This window comes from Trachurus japonicus, chromosome 7 (assembly GCF_045865225.1).
Source record: "Trachurus japonicus isolate A0001 chromosome 7, Traja_1.0".
Classification (NCBI taxonomy): Eukaryota; Metazoa; Chordata; class Actinopteri; order Carangiformes; family Carangidae; genus Trachurus; species Trachurus japonicus.
In genome coordinates this window covers 19,092,085-19,113,840 of record NC_140913.1, presented here as the reverse complement: position 1 = coordinate 19,113,840, position 21,756 = coordinate 19,092,085, and the positions used below count along the sequence as shown (strand labels likewise).

At 41.1% G+C, this 21,756-nt stretch overlaps 3 protein-coding genes and 1 non-coding gene across 4 annotated transcripts; 2 read left to right on the top strand and 2 right to left on the bottom strand.

Moving 5' to 3' along the window:
- Positions 1–1,363: 1,363 nt before the first annotated feature.
- Positions 1,364–4,916, bottom strand: LOC146984576 (protein FAM107B). Its single transcript, XM_085783114.1, has 5 exons — positions 4,679–4,916; positions 3,134–3,164; positions 2,653–2,800; positions 2,418–2,562; positions 1,364–2,049 (listed from the first exon to the last, which is right to left on the bottom strand). The coding sequence occupies exons 1-5, from the start codon at positions 4,700–4,702 to the stop codon at positions 1,939–1,941; spliced, it is 459 nt and encodes a 152-aa protein (XP_085639240.1). The 5' UTR covers positions 4,703–4,916; the 3' UTR covers positions 1,364–1,938.
- A 1,486-nt stretch (positions 4,917–6,402) lies between these two features.
- Positions 6,403–6,810, top strand: LOC146984575 (small Cajal body-specific RNA 2). Its single transcript, XR_015036234.1, has one exon.
- Positions 6,811–7,899: 1,089 nt separating this feature from the next.
- Positions 7,900–19,493, top strand: smc5 (structural maintenance of chromosomes 5). The gene is made up of 24 exons (XM_085781854.1): positions 7,900–8,183; positions 9,112–9,253; positions 9,426–9,478; positions 9,834–9,996; positions 10,802–10,936; positions 11,537–11,677; positions 11,800–11,961; positions 12,366–12,437; positions 12,571–12,826; positions 12,961–13,115; positions 13,513–13,626; positions 13,748–13,842; positions 13,960–14,092; positions 14,628–14,801; positions 14,989–15,158; positions 15,288–15,411; positions 15,776–15,898; positions 16,033–16,158; positions 16,332–16,427; positions 16,819–16,923; positions 17,040–17,159; positions 17,534–17,713; positions 18,457–18,552; positions 18,955–19,493. The coding sequence occupies exons 1-24, from the start codon at positions 8,020–8,022 to the stop codon at positions 19,087–19,089; spliced, it is 3,234 nt and encodes a 1,077-aa protein (XP_085637980.1). The 5' UTR covers positions 7,900–8,019; the 3' UTR covers positions 19,090–19,493.
- A 657-nt stretch (positions 19,494–20,150) lies between these two features.
- On the bottom strand, positions 20,151–21,418 carry cfap276 (cilia and flagella associated protein 276). Its single transcript, XM_085781855.1, has 4 exons — positions 21,233–21,418; positions 20,602–20,718; positions 20,394–20,509; positions 20,151–20,290 (listed from the first exon to the last, which is right to left on the bottom strand). The coding sequence occupies exons 1-4, from the start codon at positions 21,305–21,307 to the stop codon at positions 20,191–20,193; spliced, it is 408 nt and encodes a 135-aa protein (XP_085637981.1). The 5' UTR covers positions 21,308–21,418; the 3' UTR covers positions 20,151–20,190.
- Between the last annotated feature and the right edge of the window lie 338 nt (positions 21,419–21,756).

Sequence of the window (21,756 nt, the reverse complement as noted above, 5' to 3'; positions counted from 1 at the left end):
TTTACTTCATAACCTATTTATTATAATGGTTTTAATCCCAAAAGTTTGCATCTTCCCCAAAGTATATTTCTAATCGGGAAAGATGTTTTTTGTTGCCTCTCTCCCCCCCTGGCTCTTTTGTAAGTGGTTCGGTCCGACGCTGCTGACTTTCCAGACACGCTCTGCGTATTGACACAGCACGCGACGCGACGCGCGAAGGGGCAATTTGAGAAGAGGCACAAAGGATGAATGACCAAGAGAGAGACGGTCTCAAGGCAGCTGGCATGTAAACAAGACTCCATCCATCCTAAAACACCTTCACAACATGGTTTTACTAACAGGGACAAGTTTAGCCTGTTTTCAATCAGCATAAATAAGACGATTTATAAAAAAAAATAAAAAATATTCACCTGCACACTTGATAAGAGGCTACTTGTAGGACTTTTTCACTTCCACACAAGGAAATATAGTAGTGCATAGTGTTCTAACTAGATTACACCTGATATAGTAGGTAAAAAGAAAAAATGTCATAGGCCTACCAAAGACAGAATCCCCTTATAGTAACTCATGGTCAGTCTATAGCCTACAATATTGTCTGGTAGAGTCATTAATTGCAGTTTATAAACCCTTTATAAATGGTACTTAACCAGATAGACATAGGCTAGTTATACTTTTAGGACGCTGCATTTCAGAGGTAGGCTACACATTGCACTTTTTACTCCACTACATTTATTTAACAGCTAATAGGCTACATGTTTGGCCTTAATGCATCAGTAATGACAATCAAATGATCTAACCTATAACATTTGAATGATTTCGTGAATTTAAATGATAGTTCTGTGCTTGAAAGTACAGAAATAGAGGATTAGTAGACCTATCTTTATATGCCTACATCCTGAAACTTGAATAGACCTATTACAGGCGTATAGACCACACTTCACTGAAGCTCTAGTCTGGTCCCTCACTTGTAAGACACTATGGATAAAAACGTCTGCCACTGTCACTGTAAATGTTTATTATATTGATAGTTTTCCTGGATAGATCTGACTCTTTCTGTACAGGGTAAGACTACCTTTCTAAAATAACCTATTCTGAAACAGGCTGCTTTTATTTGGCTTCAGTCAGTGGACTGGCTTCACTGACTTTCCCAAATGTCTCCGGTGCTTTAACCAGGCCCTTGGGTATTCCCAGCCTATATGTCCTGAAAAGCCTCCTCCAGATGGCCTGTGCTTTCTCCTATCATCCCGTGATGGAATGAAAAGATCAGCTAATTAAACAAAGTCCCATATCCATGTGAAAGAACCGTGAGAGTCCTCAGGGAGGAGAGCTGCATGCAAATCAGTCACCAGTACTTTGAATTGTGTCCAGCAAAACAACGCATCTCTGCAAACCATGAAGCCTTTATTTCCACAGCACACGGACACACTAAAAATCAAAAGTCATGACAGAAACAGATAAACAAACAGATTTGTAACACTGAGGGGATTTCTATTGATACAAAACAGGTCTGTTGAGAAATGTGTCTGTTAACAATCTAGTTGTCTTCTTAAGTAAGAACGGGGCTTGACTGAAGTGGCCCTGAAGAAGTATGAGAAGATGATTTGAAAAAATAAATAGTATCATAGAAAACATAAAAAATATCCAGCTTCTGAGCAGTAGTAGCTTTCCCTTTGCAAATATTTATCCGCTTAATTATGAATAAAAAAAAATAGCACTTCCACTCTCTCATTGGAAACAGAGCTGTGGTTTTGTGAAGATGTATTTAAATCTGGATTATGTATTTCCTGGTTTATATGATCCATATGCAAATTCTGATATTTCTGTGAAGAGATGCAAAGTCAGCTGTTGCCTCTGTGATGTTGTTTTTTTTAATGTGTTAAACTCAGCAGACAATGACCATAAAGATTTATGGCCACTATGGTGAGATGCTGCCGGGGCTGATGGGAGCCATATAGGGTCTCACTGATCAAAGTGCTCATACGTCTGTGTGCGCCTCAGGTTGTCCCTCACACGGACAAACTCTGGGATCTTCAGCTGGTTCTCCCGCCGCCTGATCTCCTCTTGTTCATACTGGAAAAAAAATAAAAATTAAAGTCAGTATGTCGGTATATCTGCTTTCATCCAGTGTCAGTCATCCACCTCTGTCCAACAGTAGTTTAGCCTACTGTCGACAAGAGTCTGCATGTTCTGTGAATTATTGGATAAACTGACATTTTTAGTATTGAGCCTTTATCCAAATAAAACCAACTCAGAGGTTAGCAGGGCTTTATGCATTCTGTTGGATTGTTTACAACTCAAAAGTGACATGTGTCCAAACTAGATGTTGTTGCCTTAAAAAGCCATGATTATACTAATATTACTAATAACGAAAACTGTTAATTAGGACCAGAGTAAAAAGTTTATAGTAACTTTTTAACTGTATTTTGCATGTTTCTGACCTCTTGTAGCTTCTGCTGCCTCTTGCGGAGCTCTGTCTCCAGGTCCGAGGGCCCCCGTCGCGCCATCTCCTCCTCCTTGTGCAGCTCCAGTCTGCGCTGCTCCAACACTCGCTTCAGCTCCGGTTTCTCCTCCAGCAGCAGGCCCCTGCACGGTCAAGCAGAGTCACAGTCACACTGAACAACAAAATCCACCTACAGTAACAGGTGTTTAGAGGAGGTGTTGGACTTCCTGTACCGTTTATGGCTGAGCAGCAGCTCCCTGTGGAGGTCCTGGTAGCTCGGTGGGTCCACTGACGAGCCGTTCAGTTTCCTGGGCTGAACAATGTCATCGCTGAAGTCTCCTGTGGACTGACGGCACAGCGGTGGGTGGCCAACTGAGTTCTCTGAGGAACACAAACAACCTTATATCTGTACTATGATCAATTCCACTAAGGTAACTAAAACTACTCCAAACTCTAACTGTCACTGTCGCTTACTGACTAGTATTTTTACATTCCTGGTCATTTAAGCTTCATATATTTAGGTCAATTGACCAAAGAAATTAAAATAATTCATTTGGTTAGTGCACAGAGAGATAATTATATCAAACAAATCATGCAATCATTCAAACAAATTGATTGATCAACAGTCTTTAATTGCTCCTTAAACAATTCTTTTAGCAATCGAATACTGCTATCCATTGCATCATCAGATGTATAATGTGCTTCTCAAGATACCTTTTTTGTGATGATGGCCATATCCTGGTTTCTGTTGGTTTTAAAAGTGGGAGAGAAAACAGAAAAACAGACACACCCTGTTAGTAATTTGACCTAACTAACATGTCACACTTGATGTATGAAAACACCGTCTTTATTTTGTTCAACGCCAGACTGGACAGAAGGTATAATTAGATAAAGGTTAAAAGGAACAGTGCCTGCTGTGGTGCTTAAGCAGGTGAGCTGTGTTTTACTTGGAGCACAGAGGTGATGTAACAGCTCTGTCAGCCACTCAGGTTTGGCACGACAGCGAAACCAGAAATATACATATGGTAGTGGTAATTACCATGAAAAATATGTTGATATCTATATTAACTATACATTTGTGATGTCACAACAGTGGATCAGACCTGGGCCTGTCTTGTTGCTTGTAACACAACCAGACGGATACCTCTGCCACACCTTGTGAAACCAGATCAGCTGGAGGACGGATCATATTGAGCAGAGAGCAGATGGCAGACGCTGTTGTTGTTGTTGTCCTGCCTTACTCAGGCAGGTAACAGCATATTCCTGCTATTACTGTCCTACAGATGACCCTCATAACCCTCAGGCTCTGTATTTGGAGTTGTGCCTTTTACTGTCCCTGACGCCGACATAAGCCCTCAGATCCTGTCCCTCTTCGGGCCCCTGCAGAGCGGGCGAGCCGGGACGTGACCTGACTGATGTCTGACCTGATGGAAACCATTGTTTCCAGACTGGGCCTGCAAGGCTGGGATTAATTCCAGCAAACTCACTGATTCCACCTGATCTCTCACAACTTCTACGTCCCTCTAAGCACAGCCACTTTGAATTGTAATTGGCACAAATTAATTCCTTAGATGTAGCGCTGCCATATGTTTACCCTCAGAAACATTGTTGATGGATTGAATTCTAGTTTTTGTCATCCACGTCCAGTCGTAGCCAAATGATCTGTGATTTCTTCTTGGTGTCAGATAAATACTGTGTTCTTCGAAAATACAACATACCTAATATCTTGACAATAAGAGAGCTTTTTCATCCTGGTATAAGAAAAAAAACTCAGTAAACCTGGGTCAGATTTTACACCCAACGTATAACTACATCAGTTATCTGAAGTGATTGAAGTCATTTGAGAGTCAAGGGAGAATTTAAGTATCCAGAAAAAAGCAGAAATAATTCTCAAGAACATAAAATATTCACACTTGATAAATCAAAACCTGCGCTGTAGCCTACTGTTTACCAAACTAAAGTAATGATGTAATTACACAGAGTCTGTAATGGCCTACAATGAAGGGGCTGAACATCAAATTCAATAATCTTTGTTGTTCTAATCTGAGGGATGATTCTGGATTGCCCAGCGACAGTATCCTGTAATAAGGCATACACTCAGATTTTGTATATTTATAGAATAATATTGGGAAGAATATAAAGTCTTTTGGACAGAGTGAATTCAATTCAAGCTTTGACAGATGGCCACCAGAGCAGACCTTAACCTCTCATTCACCAGACAGGAGTAAAGGTCCAAGAAAACAACATGCAAGAACTCACTTTCTTTGGAGATGACCCCTCCATGGCAAAATGGCGCAAGAGGTGCACTGTTCCTGTCCAGTATCAGTTCCCCTGTTTTAGTCCATTATCCAAAGAATCACAGCTCCTCACATAGTCAATCAGTTGTTGGTTTGTTTGTTGCATCCAAGTCCAACATACTGGCATTAATGAGGGCTCCTCGCACTCAGTGCTCCATGCAGTTGTAGTCAATAGTGGTAGTAGACACTGAAATCTTATTACGCCATTCAAGATTACCTCACAACCCCCACAAGGCAAGGACACTAGATTAGTTAATTGCCGCCGACACAAATGCAGCTTAAAACCAACGTAGCACGGCACTATTGCCAGTCCATTGCTCTACCACCGAGCCCATTAATGTTGACAAAGGCTCCGACAAACAAGGATTTTCAGGCTGTATGGTTTCGCAGCAGCAGCACGTGTGTTTTTTCTTCCAGAGATTCAGTTGGTTTGGCTGCTGTTTCAAAAAAAAAAAAAAACCACTGTCTGACTGAAAGTTGTTCTAAGTTACTGTACAAACAGTACGTTGTCTTTTTACTGTGTGTCCTCTGCTGTAGAGTGCAAAACCACTAGGACCAGTCTTTATTTAATTTCCAGTCACCCAAAATGCAGAATAGTGTGGGGGGCACAGTAGCTACAAATATGATCAATTATGTTTTGTTTTTGTTGTGATTTTTTAAATTCATAATGAGTTAAATTTGTTATTTTTTCAGTTTTGTCTTGTAATTTATTGATTATAGCAAGATCTTTGCACCTCCATCTTAATCTCTGCTCATTTTAGAATAGCTTTTAAAATGTTACTAAGTCTGTTCAAGGCTAATCAGTGTCTCCCTCCAAATTTTATTTCTAAGGACAACATCCATGTGAGCCAAATTGTAATTGGAGGTGCTCTGGCAAGGATCGCCTGCTGCTCCTCAAAGAGGGTTTGTAACTAGAGGTGACAGAGCTTTTGTTGTCAAAGCTCAGGGATGCCGTGCCAGAGGAAGTCAGGCTGGCCACCTCAACCTTCAAATCCCTTCATACTAAAACAGGCTAACATCTAAACAACTCACTGTTACAGCTTCTGTCCTTTGTGGTTTTTATTTTATTTTTTATTTTATTTTGTTTGTGTCTTGTGTTAGTTATTTTAAGATGTTGGTGTCTCTTTCCTCTTCAAAGCACTTGAAACTAGTATTTTCCAAAATCCTATCCAAAGAAAGTTAATATTGTGATTCTGATTCTGACAAAAAAGTAACATAGGCTCGGACAATTAATAGGTATATTATCAAAATCACATGATGACCAAGGGCAATACCCAAAACACGTGATGGGAACAGCATTTTTAAGGATAATGCGTCGCGACTAGAAATGCACAATAGGCCTACTCTACAGAAGTAAAGGAACATGCTTTTTAAAAATACATGGCCCAAAATCACATCATCATATAACTGTTGTGTGAAAATGAAATAAAACCATTCTGAGTAAAAGTCATATTACATTCTGCAAATGCAATAATACCAACAGTAAAATAATAACAATTGTTTTGGGGTTTTTTGGGAAGGGAGGGGGGGGGTTACTGTATCTTTCATCCTGGGGGGTTGAGGAGATTTGAATTTACTCATGCAATAAATATGATAAAAAAAAGAGAGAGAGGTCTTTTCTGTTAATGGCCACATGGGGTCAGTATACAACTATGTCCTGCTCCGATTGTCCTATGACTACTTCCTGCTTCTGGGTTTAAATCCCGCCCCGGAAGTCCCTGTTCTCCATAGTTTGAATGGTTGTGTGCGCGGTGCGTATGTGTTACAGTCTATGGTTAGAGCGAGTGGTGAGTGTTTGTGTGAATGTAGGATGTTTGTGAGTGTGAATGTGACTTTATTTTAAAAAACCTACACACTGATCTTATTTGATCCGGTCGGAGTCTGGCTCTGCTCCGATCGGAGATGATAGGAAAAGCGCTCGCGAGCCCCCGTGGCGATGAGCAGCAGGCGAGAGTTAAACCTTCAGGGCCTTCCACTGCTTCATGTTGTGGTGAGAGGTGATGAATTGATCAGATATACTAGTTCTGACTTTAGTTTTGGGATTCGTCTCAAACTTCACGACGAACACTGAGTAAAGAGGCGATTCTGATCGAACCACAACTGAAAAGCAGCGGGCCGGGCACGAGCCACACACGGTGGCGAAGGTGGAACGTTAACCGCTTCGAATGATCTGCGTTCGGTTCTACCAGAGACGTAGAAGGACTCTGGTTCTACTCTCGAACTCATCGTCGTCGTGGTGCCAGACCCTGTGAAACGTTTACATAGCCTACGTTTGACCTGAAGAGAGACTTTACGAAGACTTTTCATCATAAAGAGTAGTTTGTTTTTTTTGTTCAATGGGTCCACAGTGTGGGGCTATCAGTACGGACTCGGAGCACCGTTTGCTCCTAAATATCTGATTTCATTTGAACGGATGAAGATGGACAAATTTGAAGCGTACGACAATTTGCGTAGCCTTTTAACGACACAAACCCGAGTTCTTAACAAAAATGGACGTCGTCTGAGGCCAAACGCTGTCCCATTTAACCGAGTATCGTGTCGCATGTTGCCCAGTCTGTGTTTTCATCGAGCTACCACCACCCCCACCCCCCCCTCTCTCCAACAACAGTCACAAACACAACAACTATGAGCACAGAACTTGCGGGGTCAGTCTGCGAAGATGACTGATTTCATCAAGTGGCCAAGACACATAAAGGAGAAAAACCGTAACAGTGCGGGGATTCCTGAATTTTGGCTGCCTTTTCACATGCCCTATAAGCCCTAAATGTGAGGCCACTTTAATGATGCCACGCATATATAGTCTGTTTTACATCATGCAAAGTCCAGTATACAAAGAATCCACTCAGTAGGCTAATATTCGTTTCTTTTTGTATTAAAGTTTTTATTGTGAATATGAAATGTGGCCGAACATATCAAAGTAATCCATACTACAGTATATTCGCATTTGGACTTTTATTTATCATGCATGACCCAAACAGCACACGTTCAAAACAGAATAAATTGGAGAATATGAAAACACTAATATAATACCAAATATTTCACCTGAGAGCAATTAACTGATACATCTCTTAATCGCTTAAAATATGAAAGTTTTCTTTTCAGGTCTATACACATAGTCTCGCGATAATGAACGCTACTTCGACAATGACGTCGAGGTTTGTTATTCACACGTGACCTCCCTTTGTCCAATCAGCACTCAGCAACTACTCGACGAAGCGCGCGAGGAGGACGACCCACGGCTGGAGCTGTGGTTGTTGTCCACGGTTCAAGCAGCAGGTAGTTTCCCCGTCTCATGTGTGAACCATGGCGGAGACAAGCAAAAGACAGCGACTCAGCCAGGTCAACAGCAGCTCACAGACGTCTGTCCGCTCCGGTAAGCCCCTCATAGCCAGCCAGGGCGACGGGGGCGAGGCGGACGGTCGCTATGTGGAGGGGTCGATACGGCGCATCACTATGAAAAACTTCCTGTAAGTTGCTGCTCGTCTTCGACTGTCAGTCAACAGCACTGGAGCGACGTTAGAGCGAAACCGAGAATGGCAGAAAGTGATGGACAACAGTGCTAATGTATTGGCGCTAACTTACATGCTGCTCTTTGTTTTGTTTTATTTGGCTGCTATATTAACGTGACAAAGTTGTGTGCCCTCTGAGAAAGGCTGCTGAGAGTTAGCCAACATGGGACTGCACCGGTGACACTGCAGTGCTGTGATGTGAACTGGAGTGGTGTAGTCTTTGTTGTAGTGGGCATACAGACATCTTAATGCTTTTTAAGTAGGTGCACTGTTCATATCTGTATTAGAGTATAAGTAGGTCGTTTTGTTGTGGGGGGTATACTAAAATATTAACGCAATCTAAGTGGATGTACTACCTCCATATCACATAGATAGACGACTACACCACTGAGTAACTTTAACTCACATCACCAAGTCCACAATAAGGTCTTTTGAGTACCAGACAAAGCTTAATACTGTTGGGAACAAATCCAAATTCTGTGTAAAAATGAAGAGTTTTCTACTGTTTTCACTCTATTACTTTGCTCAGGTTTTAGGATCTTGTGAAAATATTTACATTACATTTACACCTTCACACACATACATATATAATGTACATATATGACCAAATGTTAACATTTTATGGGTTTATCAAAACGAGACAATCAAAGCATTTTCTAAATTGTTAAGCAGAACTTTGTGAGTAAATGAGAGTGTAAACAATTGCCATGCTCATTATGTATGCTATATGCAACTGTGGCTTTCATCAGATTAGTGTTATTTTCATCAAAACATGTTCATTTATGTGATGTTAGTAGATGTTGTCTTTATTCCAGGCAAGCCAGACCACTTCTGCTGTAAAATGCTACAGGAAAACCCTCACGTATTTCCCTTGTAATTTTCACAGAACATACGACTACTCTGTGGTGTATCCTGGACCAAATCTCAACATGATTGTCGGAGCTAATGGAACCGGCAAGTCCAGCATTGTGTGTGCCATCTGTCTGGGTCTGGCTGGCAAGACAACTATCCTGGGCAGAGGCGATAAGGTGAGTAGCAGGGAAACCATGCCACTTACAGATGCACTCATCATGTGATGTCAAGTGTCATGTACTTGCACTCAGTTTAGTATTATGCATCTGTTTCATCTGATAATAAATGATTGAATTTACAACTCTGGTGATTGTTGAAAGGATTTGTTTGTGTTTTTTTCCCCCATAGGTTGGGCTTTATGTCAAACGTGGGTGCCATAAAGGATTTATTGAGATTGAACTGTAAGTTATGATAGCACATAGACATACACTCTTACTTAACTAGGAGTATCTAAATAAATATAGAAGGTCCTTTGTACCTTCAGCCATCAGGGTTTTTAATTCTTCTGCAAATGGTAGATGAGCTTTTTGTGAAATATTTTTGTTACATTGTTTGGAACTTCCTAAGGAATCAAATTAGAAATTATGCAATTGTATTATCCCTAACATATTTTACAGAGACACACTTCCACCTTAAATTTAACAACCTTTCACCATTGATAAATTGTCCATGTAATGTGATTTTGTGAATCAACTATGTCATTTTTACCCAGTGCTAGATAGATCTGATTGTCGAATCCCCTTCTTGTTACTCAAGGTGCAAAAATGATGGGAGCATAGTGATTCATAGAGAGATCCATGTGGAGAACAACCAGTCTCTGTGGATGCTGAATGGCAGACACTGTAACCAGAAAAATGTGGAAGAGGAGGTCAAGGCTCTGCGCATCCAAGTCAGCAACCTCTGCCAGTTCCTGCCTCAGGTTAGTTTTCATCACTGGGTTACGTCAGAGACGTTCTAAATAGAAGGGCTTTGGTTACGTGCATATGCATGGCCAGCTTGTTAAAGAAATGGCTGCTGGAGTTTTCTATGGCTAACTTAAATAGCCATAACAGTCCTTTCTTAAAGTCCCACTCCCGCGACCCTTTTCGGCCATTTTAAAACCAGCTCATTAGCCATGCACATTAGCAATGCACCTCTGGAGGGTGGGCGGAGACTGCGCTGCTCTGCACCCGCCCAGCCACCTCCTCGCACCCCACCCCCCTGCTTGCTGACAGCTGGACATTGTACAATTACAGATTCAGCGCGTTTAGCGTAAAACTCCACACTGGGATTCGATCCCAGACTGGAACATAGTCCTTGCTCATGGTGCAAGCTGCTCTACCAGGTGAGCTATACCTATTATACCTTCACAGCTACACCGAGCTGTGAAGGCTTTCACCTCTGAGCCAGATGCAGAGCGGGGCGGGAGCTTGTAGCACTAGTGCCCTCCCCTGGAGCTGTGACACCCTCAACTCCAGTCTTCCTGAAACTGCCAGTTCGCGTCTGCCATTGGTTCACAGCAGTTTGAAGGCAGAAAAACTCTGAAGTGCAATTTTGCACTTCCTTCTCTGCTGATATGTGCTCTAACACAAGAAAAATGCCACAGGAACATGTGAAAAGCTCAGAAAACACGATTTTCACGGGAGTGGGTCTTTAAAGTGAAGGTGTATAAAACTCTTAACATCTAACAGGCTTCATCTGATTAACTCCTTCCTCACTGTTTTCTTGCTGGTTTGTCCTTACAGGAAAAAGTGGGAGAGTTTGCCAAGATGTCGAAAACTGAGTTGTTGGAAGCAACTGAGAAGTCAGTGGGACCACCAGAGATGTACGAGTACCACTGCGAGCTCAAAAACTTTCGCAACAAAGAACGAGAACTGGAGGTAACGTTATTAAACCATCCTTTGTATACCTGTTGTATCTAGTTATTATTTATGCGGCATCTGTAAATGTCTGTGTCTTCTCTACAGTGGTAAGCAGAACACTACACAGTCACACAGTCTTACACCACAGATTATTAAAGCTTTTCACAACAGAAGAATAGAAACATATTCATATTGGTGGTTATACAGAGAACAGTACAGGTTTTCTGACTGAGGTTTTTGACATTCAACAAACAGGACATAATTGCACAGTGACAGATGAGCATTAGGTCAATTTCCAGACACTCTTTAGCTGACGTAATGTACGTTTTTTTTCTTCTTCTAAATGTAATACATTCCCCAACTCCCACAGCCACATTTCAAATGTAGCAGTCTTTTTGGATTTCCAAGATTGCGAAATTAGCTTTCTGCTGTTTGGAGGGAGCCTATGTATGTGTCTATGTACTACATTGAATTATATCAAATTGTGTCTTGCAGAACTATCATTGATGTTCTCAATACAATTATCCCACATCTCTTCTGAGTTTATTTACGTTTTTCTTCTATGTAAAACATTTGGTTTTGTCAGGATTTTCAGTGTTCGTCTTGTTTCCCTTTTAGAACGTCGTGAATGAGCGGGCTAGCTTCCTGGAGAAGGCCAAGCAGAGGAATGAGAGGAACAAACATGATGTGAACCGTTACTATGAAAAGAAGAGGCATCTGGATGTGATTGAATTGCTTGAGAAGAAGAAACCGTGGGTGGTGAGTGAAATGAAACACTGAAACCAAATGAGAGAGACAAATAAACAGTACGCAGTCTGCAGTCTGAGAAAAGCTGGTCCTGTGACGGTGTTGGATGTGTCCCTGTTTCTTTGTGGCATTAGGAGTATGAGACCACCCGTAAGGAGCTTGAGGGTGTCAAGAAGGAGCGAGACGATGCCAAAAGACAGCTTGCTGCACTAAGGCAGGCCCAGACACCCATGCTGAGGAAAATCCAGGAGATTGACAACCAGCTGAAGCCCACTGAGGCACAAATAAAGGCTAAGGTGAAAAGCAAAGCGGAGCTTGTTAGACTCCAATCTGGGCAGTGATGTGTTCATTTTTTGTACATGTGTGGAAAACTGATGTTGTTTACTTTCAATCTTGTTTAGTAGTTGTCATCCATGAGAATTTGACAGGAATTGTGATTGTGAATTAATTAGATCATTATGCTGCCTACAACTTTTAGACATTTTTTGAGTATCACACTTGAGAACCCTGCCCCCATTATCGACAGTTTATCTCTTTGATCCATACCGAATGTGAATCAGGGATAAATAAAATGAATTATAAACCCTTTGAAATAAGGATCAATATTGTCATTAGAAATTAAAGGATAGGTGTTTTGGCCATGTTTCTCTGGAGTGTAATGGACACTGCAATGTTAATATTTGTGTTTGATGTTTTTCAGACTGCTGCGATCAAAGAATCCTCGAACAAGTGCAAACAGAAACAAGATCAGTTGGATCGGAAACACAGAGAGGTAGGACTACAGAATGGATGTGAACAGGAATGGCATGTGATTTCTGTAATTAATGTTTTTATATTATTAATGTTACAGTCTTGTACAAAGGAAACCCTATGTTTTTCCTAATGGATGACTCCTCTGTCTTCAGATTGAAGATATTAAACAAACGCTCAGACTGAAGCGGACAGAGGAGGAAGATCATCAGAAGCGAATCAGCAACACCAGACGCACCATCGACGACCTGAAGGCAGAGCTCGCCAAAGTTGGTGATCAGCCAGATGTGACACCTGCGATCAATGCCATCAACGCCGAGCTGAGACGCATCCAGGAGGACAGAGCCAAGATCGAAGGAGAGAGGGCCGACCTCCGCAGGGAGAAGGACAACCTCACCGCTGAGTCCAGGAGTGAGTGTCTGTCTGCCACAAACTTCACGGTGTCCTCTGCATGAGCAAAAATCTAATTATGAAGCACGTTAAACATTACGATGCTGCTCACTCAGCCTTTCATGTAAATTATGTTTATTGATTTTTATTGCCAGTGTTGGAGAGAAAGCTCAATGACATGAACAACATGATGAATGCCAAAGAGGAAAAGCTGCGAGGACGTCACAGGGACACACATGAAGCCCTCCAGTGGCTCAGACAAAACAGAGACCAGTTTGATGGGAATGTCCATGAGCCCATGATGCTGGTGGTGAGTGCCAGAGAAAGTCTTTATTACTGGGCTGTTTTACCAACAACTATTGCCCAAATAATGGAGTAGAGTGTATGATGAATGAATGAATGAATGAAGATGAAATGGAAATATTATAAAATGTTTTCTCGTAGAAGTAATTGTTGATGAATAGTGTACACCAACACTTGGCAGTTGATAACAGCATTTGTATTGGGCACAAACACACGTGCGATGCCACACGATCAATCACAATCTGAGTTTCAGAGTCACAGACACAAGGACAGGAGCAGCTGTGAATCGAGCTGCCAGCCATGTGATTGATAGACACCCAAATGTCCTTTTATCTGCTTACAACCATGTTATCATGTGTTATATACTACTAATTTTTTTTTGTTGCTCTTTCTCTGTTCCTCAGATCAACGTTAGAGATCATCGCTTCGCCAAGTACGTGGAAAATCACATCTCATTCCATGACCTGCGGGCGTTTGTCTTCCAGAGGAAAGATGACATGGAGAAGTTCATGACTGAGGTCAAATTATAGTTGAGCTGAACTTTGCACAAATCCCAAACCTAATCCTTTGTGTGAATAATCTAGTAGTTCATCCCCACCCTAAATGAAAAAACTGACTTTTATCTGTTCTGACCCTCAGGTCCGTGACAAGAAGAACTTGAAGGTGAACTGCATTTCAGCTCCAGTGGACTCGTGCTCGAAGCGGCAGCCTTCCCGAAGTATTGAGTCGCTGAGGTGAAAAAACAAAACAAAAAAAATCAACTGGTCAAATATAACTAAACCTATTTAGAAGTATAATTGTGTTTTTGTCTGTGACCATTTCTTGTCTGTTTACTTTGTTCATATTTGCAGGCGTTTTGGGTTCTTCACCTTTTTACGTGAGATGTTTGATGCACCTGATGAGGTGATGAGCTACCTCTGTCACCAGTACAAGGTGCATGACGTCCCTGTGGGCAATGAGCAAACCAAATCCATGATTACAACGGTACGTTCCCACGCTGTTCAAGTTCTCAGAACAGGGAGGAGAACAACCACTTTGGTCAAATAGTCTCAAGAGACACTGGCTACGTCCACACTACTGTGTTTTCATTTTAAAACTGTTCTCTCTACGTTTTCGCCTCCTGTCCACGTAACTCCTGGGTTTTAGAGTTAGATAACAGACACCCATGGTTGTGGAAGGAGTGGATCTTATCTGCCTCCACTACCAGAGGTGGACACTGAATTTGGATAGTGAATACGGAGCCAAAACAGTCATCTGGATGGAGACTGTATTCGTTGGATGTAGCCAATGTAGTGGTAGAGACTTGATTTCACTGAGGTCTGTAAATGTGCATCACCAATAAAAATTACCATTGTATTTACTGTTGCCTGGTGCCCTCCAGAGATGTCATATCGCTTTTGAAATAAGTTGCTAAATTGAAAATGTAACTTCATATTATTACTGCTGGTTTAATTTCAAGCAGAGTAGGCATTAATATCTCTGCTGACTTCAACCTTTCTGTTCATTTTCTTTCTCAAAGGTGATTGAGGAGCCTTACCTCAAGGTGTTATACACAACAGAGGAGAGGTACTCAGTGAAGAGGTCCTTTTACTCCAACAAGATAAGCACCAGTAGCTCTGCTGTGCCCTCGTCCCAGTACCTCATTATCACTGTTGATGCTGAAGAGAGACGACAGCTGGAGCAGCAGCTGAGGGTGAGACACTGGAGGAACCGTGGAGGCACAGATCAAGCTGTTCTCTTAATAATAATAATAATAATAATAATGTATAACTTTGGCATCTCTATAAATCTGACGCACTGTGATGAATTGAATTTTAACATGTGAGAATTTGAATGACAACTTAGTCAAGGATTTTACCGTGAACTCCCTCCGTCACCAGACATGTGAGCTGAGAATACGGGAAATTGACGATCGGATGAGGGCTCTGCAGACAGAATCAGCCGCCTTGGATCGCCGTGACAATGAACTTCTGGCAGAGAAGAAGCGTCTCTCTGAACTAAAAGGCAAAAAGAGACAACTGGAGCAGAAAATCAGCACCAAACAAGACAGGTACATCTGAAGGACTGAGTTTCCTCCTTGTCATGTAACACTGTGTGTTTACACCTAAGTATGAAATAATAGTTTAGTTTAGTTAACACAGTTCTTAAAAGAAGTGTTGTACCCCTCCCCTGTGTTCAGTCTCAGGCAGATGGAGCAGAATGTCATCGACCTGAAGAAGATTGAGGAGGAGACAAAAGAGAAAATTGCGAATGTCAATTCCCAGAAGGTGCTCATAGTCTCAGCGTTCACGGCCCAAATGAAGGTACGGATAATACATTTATAACTAAAATGATCCTATATGTCACTGTATTGCATCTGACCCTTAAAATTCGGATAATGTCCAGGAGCCTGTTGTTGCTTTGACTCTTTGGGATTTTTGTAATCTTACATATCCCTCATGCTTTCATGTGACATAATTGGACTAGAGCTCCACCCTCTAGTCAGCCTTTCATTGTTGAATGAATGAATTTAACAATTTAACAGTAACAAAGGTCATTATTGGTGGTAATGGATGTTTAAGATCATTGCTTTTTTAATGCAAACCTAACCTCATGATCTTTCTCTGCCTCTTGTGTGTCTGACTCTGGGTGTGCCCTCTGTTTTTCTGGTCTGTGCCTCGTGTGTAGCTTCGAGCCAAGTTGACTATGGAGAAGGTGTACCTGGCCCTGGAGACGGTGGGGCTGACAGCGGAGAAATCCAAGCTGGAAAATGACTGCAGAGAAGGCGCCACTGAACTTAAGACCACTGATGTATGTGTTTCATTTAAGTGTTTATGCACAGGACTAGGAGTCAAAAGTCCCCATGTAGCTGGAGTGTCCATTATGTCCTTGTCCTTTTATCTTCTTGCTGTGTCTCACTCGTGTGTGTCCATGTGCTCTTGTAGCAAAAATTCAACCGTCTGGAGCAGAGGAAGGTTCAGCTGACAGAGCACTGCAAAGGCCAGCTGAGGAGAGCAAAGTCGAGCTGCAGGATGCAGGCTGACGAGTCACTACCAGAGGACCTGCGTAATGTTAGTGTTTGTCTCAGTCACTGAATAAGTGAAACAAGCCTCCCCCTCTATAATTCCTGCACAGTATTACCCTGCCATGCAGGCTAATATTGCGCAGCTGGCCATTTGTACATCAAAATATTACCAGCAGTATTTATAAAATGTTAATGATGCATGCTCTTTTGTCACTGCAGGCTTTCAGCAAGCTGCCCGACACACTGGACGAGATTGATGCCATGCTGAACGAGGAGCGGTCCAGAGCTGAGTGCTTCACTGGTCTTAGTGAAAGTGTAATTTGCCCATTATTTCTTTAAAAACATAATTATGGCTTAATTCTCAGGAGGCAGAGTAGAAATCTCGAGCCTGTTTTCTCCAGCTCTGAATTATCTCGTCAAGCCTTGAAAGCCGAGAAGAAATCGCCGATTTTTATTTGACTTAATTCCACAACTGGGTGAAAATGACCTGAAAAATCCAATTAAATACCAGTAATGTGGTTATTTTAAAGCTCTGGCACCAATAATTGGGAAAGGGCACATAAATGATTACAATGCTTGTGTTATTAAAATGTGATTTGGCAACATTAGACCTTTGGGACAGAAAAGTGCAATCAGAGCGTATGAACCATTTAACACTCAGCCATTTATTTATTTACAAGTGTGAATGTTTGTCTCTGCTGTGAAGGTCGTTGACGAGTTCAACAGGAGAGAGCAGGAAATCAAACATCTGGAGAACGAGCTGGAAGATAAGAGCAATGCCCTCAACGCCTACAGGCAGAACATATCTGAGGTGATGACTATGTTGCTGCTGTAGTTGCTCTGACAGTTTGACTTATTTAAGTCTTTCAGAAAAATGGTTCATCTCTGGTACGAGTGAATAATGCTGTGGGCTTGTTTTTGTTGCAGGCCAAGGAACGCTGGCTGAACCCTCTGAAGCAACTGGTTGAACAGATTAATGATAAGTTCAGCGACTTCTTCCGCTCCATGCAGTGTGCAGGGGAGGTGGATCTGCATGCAGAGAATGAGGTAAACAGACAAACCCATGATCTGACACCTTGGAGAAGATTTTAGTGGCCATTTCTTCTTATTTTCTGAGTTATATATTCAAATTATAACAATCAAATATCTTAATATTTGATTAATTTTTTTTTTTTTTTTCAATTTTGAATGACAAATAAGTAAAAGATTACTCTAAATGTTTTCATTTAATACACATTTCTCTTGAGTTCAGGATGACACACAGTATGTGCTTCCACTGTATAACTATAACAGCATTGCAGAGCGAATAGTTAAAAGTATTGAAGAGTAGAAGCTTTCAAAGAACTTAATGTGTGTGATCTGAAGGTGACTTTCGAGGTCACCTTCAGATCCAAAGCGTGGCTACTGTTTTCCCACTGCAGGAGGAGTATGACAAATATGGAATCCGTATTCGGGTGAAGTTTCACAGCAGCACTCAGCTCCACGAGCTGACGGCTCACCATCAGAGTGGAGGAGAGCGCAGCGTCTCCACAATGCTCTACCTCATGGCCCTGCAGGAGCTCAACCGCTGCCCCTTCAGGGTGGTGGACGAGATCAACCAGGTAGGACCGGGACACACACACACAGCTTTTTCCTTTTCGACAATATGAACGTAACACTGAAGCTGCTGTAATTGTTGCCATGAAAGCAGGCATGAGGTTTGTATAATTGTACAAGAAACACAAAACCACTTCAGTCTCTGTGGTCGGGTCAGTGCATCACGTTCAATACAATACATCAGAACTGAAGACGAGAGTTTATTATGGTGTTTTAACAACAGTCTTTGAAATGAATAAATGCGGGGCAATTAAATGAGCAATTCTGTAAAAATAATCCAAGTGTGTATTAAACAAAGTCTGAGAGGAATGAGCTCAGAGCGCTTTAAAAAAACAAAACAAAACAACCTTTGTGGTATTTCTGTCTCAGGAATACAGTCATTTAGGAACAGTGCCAAAGCATGAAAATAGAAACGAAATAGAAAACTGCAGAAAAATTAAAAGAGGTGGAAAATAACATGACATACGCTGAGTGCAGTGAGGTGCTTCATAAGAGGCCATGGAGTGGTGCTGTAGGGTCAAAACTGCTGCTGCACTGCTTTCTTTCATTATGACTTAACAGTGAGGTCATGGCGCAGCACATCCTCACACACATGCAGGCAGGAGAAATGTACAAACGTTTCCTATTGGTTTATTCTGTACTTTGACTTCTATAAGGGAAATGTGTCAGCAAAGCAACTGTGTTACATTACATACAGTATGCATGTATTTGGTTTTATTTATTCATTCATTTATTTCGTTGTGTGTAGGGAATGGACCCTGTGAATGAGAGAAGAGTCTTTGACATCGTGGTCCGCACGGCCTGCAAAGGGACAACATCCCAGTATTTCTTCATAACACCAAAAGTAAGTATTTTTCTTTTTACCTTCTCATGAGTGAGGGATCAGTGGGGAAAAGGAGACTGTTTCTGTTTAGCTCTGTTCACTCAGAGCAGACAGACAAAGGTAGTGACAAGCTGCTGATTCAACAGATGTTTCCTTCAGGATGCAGTAGAGACAAAAAAACAAAATTGGACTTTTTTCAACCATTGTGTAAATGAATGTTATGTCGCTGCATTTGGATGGATGTGTAAAAAGACAATTATTTGCTTTATCAACTGATACTTTTAACACTGTTGCCTGTTGCACTGAATGGCCATAAAACAAATAATTGCTTCATGTGAAACTGTGCATCTGTTGTTTTTGCCCCCCCGAGTCAGTGCTCTTCATTTTCCTGAACTGTATCTCCTGCTGTGTTTTGTTTTTCAGCTGCTGCAGAATCTCCAGTACGCCGAGGAAATGACCATCCTGTGTGTCCATAACGGCGCCCACATGCTTCCCCCAAACCAATGGGACGAGAGGGCCTTCATTAAACGGTGTCTCCAAAGGAAAGCTCAGGCATGAATCCTCCAAGAACTTCCTGACCTTCCCCTTAGAGTCGAATTGATTCAAAGTATATGACGACAAAACTGTAGAAGATGTTGCTCTTTTATGATAAGTGTCTCTGTTGGGCTGTTACTTCACAGAGAATATTACGTTCATGAGACTTTTGAAGGAGAACAGTTTCATTTTGCACTGTGGAAGGGGAGGCCTGAAATGTCCCCGATGCTCTGTCAATTGAAAAATGTTTAGTTTCAGAGGTGATGGACTTTTATAAAATGTTCACTGAAAATAGAAATTGTGATTATTTATGCAACAGTTATTTTAATAATTCAAAGCAGTTAAATCTCTCCCTTAAAGAGTTGATATGCATGTTTATTTGTTTGAATAAAATGTTCCGTCTCTGTTCTAAATAGATGTGTTCAATTTTTTATTTTTTTTTAAGTATATTTTTGGGGCTTTTTATTGCTTTTAATTGATAGCACAGTCGAGAGAGAGACAGGAATAGCATTAGGTGGGTTAAGATATTTTCTTGAAAGTGCCTTCAACTACAAACAGCTGCACTGTTGTGCATTAAAAGCTATGTAAAAACCAATACACGTTCATTTTGAACCTTCAGTATTATCCACTTGGCCATTTAAATATTCCAGTAATGTGACAGCTGAGTGAGCAAAGTGTTTAATTTTATTCCTCGGTGTCATTGTACTATGCACAGTTTTCTTCGCTGTGTATTGTGAATGAGATAAAATACCCATTTTTTCCGTGTTTTGCTTTCCATGTATTAACTTTCAGTCTTCAGTTTTCAGTGTATGACATTTGGAAAAAACACAAGCGGTACAAAAATGCTCTTGAAGGACTTGTGTATTTGTTGGAGTTGGCAGCAGACAGACAGTGGTAGTGGAAGCTGCATGTTGAGCAGAAGCTGCTGCCGTTCTCCCTGGTCCAGCTCTTGTTTGAAAACGAAAAGTAGGACATTGTTTTGGTATTTGGGACACACTATGCTCTAAACAAAGCCAGATGCTCTGCAGACTCTGCGGGTTTAGTTTGAGTGCTAGTTTGAGTCAGAAGCAGGAAAATGAGCCGTATTAGTTTTGAGACACAGTTTTACTGAGCTTCACCCATGTTTCACTTGATGCTGTAAATGGAGCACCTCTGTGGGTCGACCCACACTCTGATCTCCTCTGACTCCTTTTCCTGCACGTCCTGATTTATGTTTCCTTTTTTCCTGTTAATTAAAATGAAAAAAAAAGAGATGGAGATGTTCATGTAGGACAATAATTTGAAAATACAATGCCAACCACAATCTTAACATCACATCACACTCCCACCTGTGGTCCTCGTAGACGGGCTCTTTCTGGTATAAAACCTGGCTCTTGGTCCTGAGGAAGTCCTTGCTTTGGTCATGGACTGAGTTAAGGTGGATGTCGAGGCTGTCGTTCGGTGCCTGAGGTCAAGAAATAAGCTGTGCTTTAAATACATTGAAGGTGTGTTTGGTTAAATATGTTTCTTCTGTCAGAAGTGAAGGTCAGTGCTCACCTGGGGCTCATAATACATCACACTCCGTCGGATGCTGGCCAACGTGGCGTTATAGTAGAGCCGATTCCATGGTTCCTCTGTTTGGGCGATGTGTGTTGGTTTGTTGTATGTTTTTATCTGCACAAAGGAAAGGGAAGAAAATGAATTTAAAAATTACATTTTTTTTATCTACATGATAATAATGAAAACCAATCACAGGATGGCCAACTTTTAATTTCTGTGATTAATTTTAGATGTGAACTGATACATTTCACGAGTTATTTTTATTAAAAAGTAGAAAACATAGCAAATGTAGATGACTCCAAATAAAAATAATTTATTTAATTTCATTTGTGTTTATTTGCCATAACGTTAGATGTTAATTTTGTTAGACTTGATCCACATGTAGTAAGCCAACATTGACTGAGCTAAAGCATGTCTCACAAGTGCTTTGCTTTAACTAATAACGCTAAAAAGCACTATTAACAACAATAAGAAAGTTTTGTTTTCTTTTTAATTATCGAGGTTGATGTATCGAGGTTGCTGCACAGGTCAGGCTCCTTCAACTGCCTTCATTTAAAAGACAAACCCCAAGAGAAAATGAGTCCCTACTTTATTGTTTAAATAATATCATAAATGTACAGTAACAAACCTGTTGGGGCCTGAAGCCGCTCAGAGTGAAGCAGTTTTCTAACTTTGGATACGGGAAAGGATCTCGGCCAGACATCGTTATCGACAACAGATGACAAACATTAGCCTACACATCGAAATCCGTGTTGCTGTTGAGCAGCGCAGTCCAGTTTGTTTCTAACTCTGTTTCTAGGCAACTAATCTCCCGGTTTGACCTTTCAAAATAAAACGACTGTTGACGGAAGTTTCCTTCCACATGTTACTGGCTGTCAACCAGCTACAGCTGTAACGCCATACCACACACAAGGTACATTAGGAATGCATTTTAATTGATTGGCAATAGATTGATAATAACATTAAACAACAACATAATTCAACAAAAAATATATTAAAGGTTGAATATGTAGAATATTTATTAAAAGCTATATTTTTTCAAAAATAATACATCCATGGGGCCTTTAGAGGGGTACAGAATGAAAGTATTGCTTTTCCATAAAAAAAATTTTTTTAGTCTGAATTATTATTTTTAATATTTTTGACGGGCTC